The sequence below is a fragment of the Lolium rigidum genome, chromosome 7 (assembly GCF_022539505.1).
Source record: "Lolium rigidum isolate FL_2022 chromosome 7, APGP_CSIRO_Lrig_0.1, whole genome shotgun sequence".
Lineage (NCBI taxonomy): Eukaryota > Viridiplantae > Streptophyta > Magnoliopsida > Poales > Poaceae > Lolium > Lolium rigidum.
Genome location: NC_061514.1, coordinates 117725447 through 117731446, shown reverse-complemented (window position 1 = coordinate 117731446; position 6000 = coordinate 117725447). Strand labels below are relative to the sequence as shown.

Sequence of the window (6000 nt, the reverse complement as noted above, 5' to 3'; positions counted from 1 at the left end):
TTTTGTGAAGGATCAAAGGAAATACCGTGGCACCTTGATATAACATCTAGCCCTATTTATTATATTTGTTTACTTGTTTTATTGTTTGTTGTAATTTAATTTGAAAACAATCCTCGCAAACATTTTTATTCATATGCTATATTTGATAAATGGTTCTGTGTTAAAAGAAGTATTTTAAATGTTTGGGGGCGGCGTTTGGGGGACGCGGCTGAGGAGCGACGTCCCCCAAAGACGGCACGAACAAAACACACCCCCCAACGCTCAATCCTGCGCGGTTTAAGGGACGCTTTAGGGAACGCTGCTGGAGATGCTCTTAGGAGACGGGGCTGAAGATGCTCTTTGAAAGCAACTTTGGCCTGATTTAGCCTGCACCGAGGTTTTTGTTACAGCACAAGCAACGGTCTTTCTCTGAGCTGCTTTTGGACAAAGCTAGATAAGAACCAAGCATCCAATTTGGCCTTGAACCTTCCAGCAGCTTCCCAACACCTTTCGATTATTATTATGGCTCCCCAAAATATCCTGGCATGCTAGTAGGACCAGAAGCGGGCCAGCATCAACAAAACTGATGGACGCAAAGGTTCCCAAGGTCGCAATCAAAGAGAACGTTGTACTACCGCCCCAAGATAAACTGACCGTGCTCCGTCACAGGTTCGCAACTCCCATCCAAACCGCCCTTCGCCAGACAAGGAAAGAAATTTTAAAAAAGCATGCAAGAAAACAAAAACCAGTTGCTGTAACAAAAAACATTTTATATTCTAAAAATGGAAAACAAAAACCGCTTCCGTTCGGGCCCACTCCTCGATCGGACGGCCGAGATCCGCCTCCCGTTCCACCGACCTCAACCCCCAACCGCCCTCCCACCTCCGTCTCCAGTGGGGCAAAACCGTCATCTCCGTCGACACCTGTGCGTGCCTCGTACCGGGGGGTTAATAAAGGCGAGCGAGCGAGAAGAAACGCAAACGCCAAAAGCCCCCCCGGAAAAAAGATTTCCGTTTTTTTGTTTCGTTTTTGCTCTCTTCCAAATAACTCCGCCCCTGGTGCGCTCTGTGTTATCTATCCCGTCCCCGTCCCGCACACATCCACCCATCGTCCCGCCGCCCCGCTCCGCCGCGCAGCTTTCTAGGGTTTTTCCACGCCCGCGCCGCCGAGGAGGAGGAGGAGGAGGAGGCGGACGACAGTGATGGGGCACGACGGCGCTCACCACCCGCCCGCATCGCGCGATGCGAGGAAGAAGAGGGTAAGTTTGGGGGAGGGCGTGATCTGCGATTCCGTTTCGGGATTGGGGCTGCCCCCGGGTTCGGCGCGCTGATCTGATCTGACGGTTTTTTATTTTTATTTTCGTGCAGCAGGGGAACCGGTCCTCGGCGAAGCTCAAGCAGTGCAAGCTCGACGCGCGCCGCGAGCAGTGGCTGTCGCAAGGTATGATCTCTCGCTTCGCCCCGGTTCGAAATTATTTTTTATCTGTCGCTGGTGTTTTCGGTGCCCCTTCTCGCTGGAAGTAGTAGTAATCTCTTTCGCGGTAGATCATACTGACCTGTGGTTAAGAACACCTCAAGATTTTTTGTGTTTTAAGGGCGATGTAGGTTGTTAAATTGGTAATTTTGGTACAAGGTTTGCTCAGTTTCTGATCCTTTTGCGTTTTGGATTGGTTCTAGTCAAAGACGGGAAGGAGGCCGCAACTACGGTTCCGGCTGTGCCAACGGTTCCAGGATCAGGCAAAGGCGCAGGGTCGAATGCGGGTTCGCCAATCCTTGCCTCGCCGCACCCTCCACTCCCCCGCCGGCGCAGAGAGGATGCTGGTGCCGCCGGTCAAGACATAGGCGGCAGCAGCGACTTCGACTCCCCGATGCCCAGCCCCGGCTCGGACAACTCCAGGGGCGGCGGCTGCGCGCGGAGGAAGCGCTGCTCCAGCACCGGCGGCGGGCCCAGCCTCAGCAGCGTCAGCAGCCTGTGGTCCAGTTCCAGGAGCGTGAGCGATGCCGAGGACGACGACACGGGCAGCGGCCCCGACGAGGAGAACGGGGTGCTGGACGACTGGGAGGCTGTCGCCGACGCGCTTTCGGTCGACGATGACAGCAGCCACTGCCACCAGAGCATGACGGCCCCAGCAGCTCCGAGGAACTCGGCGCCGCCGGCGAATGCAGCGAAGAGGACAGAACCGATCCGCAGCAACGCGAGGGCTTGGAAACCTGATGATATGTTCCGTCCGCAGAGCTTGCCCAGCATTTCCAAGCAGGCCAGCTTCCCGACAGGTATCGGCAGCTGCTGGGGGATGCGTATGGGTGCGGCACATCAGAGCACTCTCCCTTCGCCGGCATCGTGCCCGATATGCTACGAGGATCTTGACCCGACGGACTCGAGCTTCCTCCCCTGCCCGTGTGGGTTTCACCTGTGCCTCTTCTGCCACAAGAGGATCCTCGAGGCAGATGGACGCTGCCCAGGGTGCAGGAAGCAGTACAATGCAGTGCCTGCTGGAGGAGGAGGAGGAGCAACAGCACCAGTGCGTATATCTCGCTCTTGCAGCATTGGTCCGAGACGCTAGGCTGTGCCAGGGTTATAATAGCTCTATGCTGTAGTTCTGCTTTGCATGTTACTACTGTCGGACATGTTGGTTTCGCTGCGTATCGTCTGCTTTTGGTATAAAGAAATGTGAATATTCGAATAGATGCTGAATCCATCAGTCTCCAGAAACTCGGTATCCTTTTTTTTGGCTGTTGCATTGTGTGCGATGCATATGTTGCTGGAGACTGGAGTACCCCTTTTGTTGTTGACAGTTCGTGAATCATATATAATAGCTATATAAGGTGACTGATATTTCCTTGTCAACTGCACTGTGACCACTTTAATCATGTTTGCTAATTTAGGAGTCTAGCTCTTGCTCTTTCCTCTTATGTGATTGTTCTGCTAAGCTGAGTGAGCATTCTCCTGCATTAAATGCTTGCATCTAACACCCTTTACAATCTATCTACTCTACAAATTACGCTGATTGTGAAGATGCTTCACTGCCCAAATGCAAATGTTTCTCAAAGTAGGGCTTCTACCTGCTTCTGTCATCATTATTTGTTTTTTCATATATATTATGGTATTATCATTTCAGGTTTGGCCATAAATAGTTGCCTAGGTGGGTGTTACAAGTATCTATGGTGTGCTGTCTTTGCCTTTACCTCCATTATGTTTGCTTAAAATTCCTAATATGTTCTAACTAAGCCTGACAATTGACTTGTAAGTGTAACCTAAATACGGTTTAGTAAAGGAGCTCCTTGGACTACATATGATGCACTATCACATTGGATTTCTTCGAGCTAGCTTCTTCTGGTATGATGACGATTCTCCATATCTATATATGTTAGCTTGTTACATACAATTCAGATCATGCAAAGCTATTCTTGTCATATTTTGACCTAGCTTAATATGGTTATCAACTTTTTGTCAAATGTTCATCAAGATGACCGTAGGAACTTAATTAATGCTTACAACTTGTTGACACGTGATTAATGATAAGCCATACCATATGACAGCCGAAAAATCCTTGTATGTTGACAAATGCAATTTATTGCCATGAGACATCTAACGTCTGTATTTTAATTTTTGAAAGCATTTTGTTTAGAAGTTAACATTGCTGGACTAAAACTTAAGAGCTTATAAGCTATAAATAAACTTCATTTTGCCCATGACTTCAGAACTTTGGTAGGAATAGGTTCCATCTAGGGACAAAAAAGGCCTAGGAAAGCTAGTCTTGCACTCCTATTGTTGCGCTTTGGCGCATTTAAAAATAACGGTTGCAGTAACCCTGGGTTGTCAATCACAGTTCAAATTACATATGACCTGAGTTATGAATTTCAGTATTGGAATTATTGTTCTTAACAGCCAACTTTCTTAGTTTTGTAGTACTGTTTTGCTTATGGCTTATGCACTGCGCCCTTGTTGAAGTTAAACACAGCTTTCAGTACAAGGCTTCTTCTGTTAAAACGTGAATGATTTTTGTCCTGCAGTGGTACAGTTACTTTGTACTTGTAGCACCCTGTAAGCTTTTGTAGATTGTACTGAAATTAATGCTCAAGCCAGAGTTCATGCTATGTGTGTAATTAGCAGAAGTATGTGTGGTACTTTCCAAGGTGAACCCTTTATATAAGGTGGCTTCTTACTTTCTTAGATGCTGGCGTAAAGAATGTGGGTTTTCATACCTGGTGAACTAGACGAGCAAATGAAAATATGGAATGATGTGTGATGTCTCAGCTTTTGCTCTCGTTGAATTAAACATGCATGTGCACTGCTTGAACTCTGGTGAAATACTGTCACATTATGGGATTTGCTCTTTTGTTAAAACGTGAATGATTGTTGGCCCTGCAGTGATACAGTTACTTTGTACTTGTAGCACCCTGTATGCCACAAAGCTTTTGTAGATTGTACTGAAATTCATGCTCAAGCCCGAGTTCATGCTATGTGTGTAATTAGCAGAAGTACGTGTGGTACTTTCCAAGGTAACAATTTATATAAGTTGGCTTCTTAGATGCTGGCGTAAAGAATGTGGGTAATCATACCTGGTGAACTAGACAACTGAAGAGCAAATGAAAATATGGAATGTTGTGTGACATCTCAGTTTTTGCTCTAGTTGAATAAAACTTGCATGTGCACTGCTTGAACTCTGTCACATTGTGGGATTGATATTTACACCATTCTGCTGATGTCTTTGCATTCCTTGTTATATACTGTAGCATTGAGTGCATTTCCCACTGAGCACACTTTTGTTAGAATGAAAATGATTGTGAGTTCTGGCAATTGTACATTTACTTTATACTTGTAGTCCCTTCTACAGCTTATACTTTAAGCAGCAACATATATGTAGACTTGGTAGTTCATGAAATGTGAATAGAAGAGTCTGTGCGACCCTTCTCCAGGTAGGCTTTCTGCCTTTGGTGGAAGAGAATGTGGTTTATCTTGTCTGATAGTTGGATCTTGAATAGCAAGCGATAATATGAATGCTAAAGCTTCTGCCAATCTGCTGATGTAGAATTTGCACTGCTTGAACTCTATAATTGCATGCTGAAATACTGTCACGTCGTGGAATTTATACAACCGTACAACTGTAGCATTTGGCAGCAAACTGAGTGCTGTGACCCCCTGAATCATTTGCAAATTTGTCATCGCAAATTGTTTCCCTGGTGCTGTGTTTTTGCTGCGCAACGGTGACACTAATGCCACGATCTCGTTCTACTGCATCCAAATTTAAGCCTTGTGGGCATAACTCGGAGAGCTTGTTTTGTTTACCATCATGAGCTAAAGAACCCTGCTATAGATGTACGAGAGTTTGGTGTCGCTCATACGGTGTTGTATAAATGCCATCTGACAAGGGCGGAGCATCTCCACCGGCAGCCCCCAAATAGGCGCCGGCATGGGCGCCGACACCACCATTTAGGGGACGCCGGCACTGCATCCTCTATTTGGGGGAGCTGTTTCCACACCGGCGCCCCCCAAACAGGCGGCTCCAATAGAAGTTTTTTTACACAAATTAAAGTTTTATTTTAATGTTATTCAAGATTGAGGAATGAATAATATTTTCGGGCAAATCCGAGTAAACCATTATTCACTCCTCAACCCCGAATGACATATGAAACCTGCTTCATCTCTAGCCTACTACCTACTGGCCACTTGGCTCTATGGAGGTGGACGATCGCCCGCTGCTCTCTCCGGTGGTCTCTCCCCTGCTCTCTCCACTGCTCCTCCGTCGATGATCCCCTGCTCTCTCCGCCACAAACGTCAAGTAGACGGCTCTATCCGCGGCCACCGCCTCTTGACGCAGCTGCCACTCCAGGTCCTCCCGCCGCCGACAGCCAACTCCTGCCTCTGTAGACGGACCTGCATCTCCGCCAAACGCCGCCGCTCGCAGACTTCCTCCTGAATCTGCGTCTCCTCCCGCTGCAACCGCCGCAACGCAAGCTCCTCCCACCCCTTCTGCTGGCGCACCTCCCACCGGCGCTGGGTCAGCTCCTCCCGCCGCCG

At 47.9% G+C, this 6000-nt stretch overlaps 1 protein-coding gene across 2 annotated transcripts; it reads left to right on the top strand.

The window, feature by feature from the left end:
• The first annotated feature begins 1158 nt into the window (after positions 1-1158).
• LOC124675578 lies at positions 1159-2826 on the top strand. Of its 2 annotated transcripts, none has more exons than XR_006993320.1 (3): positions 1159-1237; positions 1347-1419; positions 1656-1685. XR_006993320.1 is itself a non-coding variant. In XM_047211658.1 (3 exons), exons 1-3 carry the CDS (start codon positions 1181-1183, stop codon positions 2540-2542), a joined length of 1014 nt encoding a protein of 337 aa, XP_047067614.1. In that variant the 5' UTR covers positions 1165-1180; the 3' UTR covers positions 2543-2826. The 2 variants fall into 2 exon arrangements, 1 of the variants encoding a protein (XP_047067614.1); XM_047211658.1 differs by having other exon boundaries at positions 1165-1237; positions 1350-1419; positions 1656-2826.
• The last annotated feature ends 3174 nt before the right edge of the window (positions 2827-6000 follow it).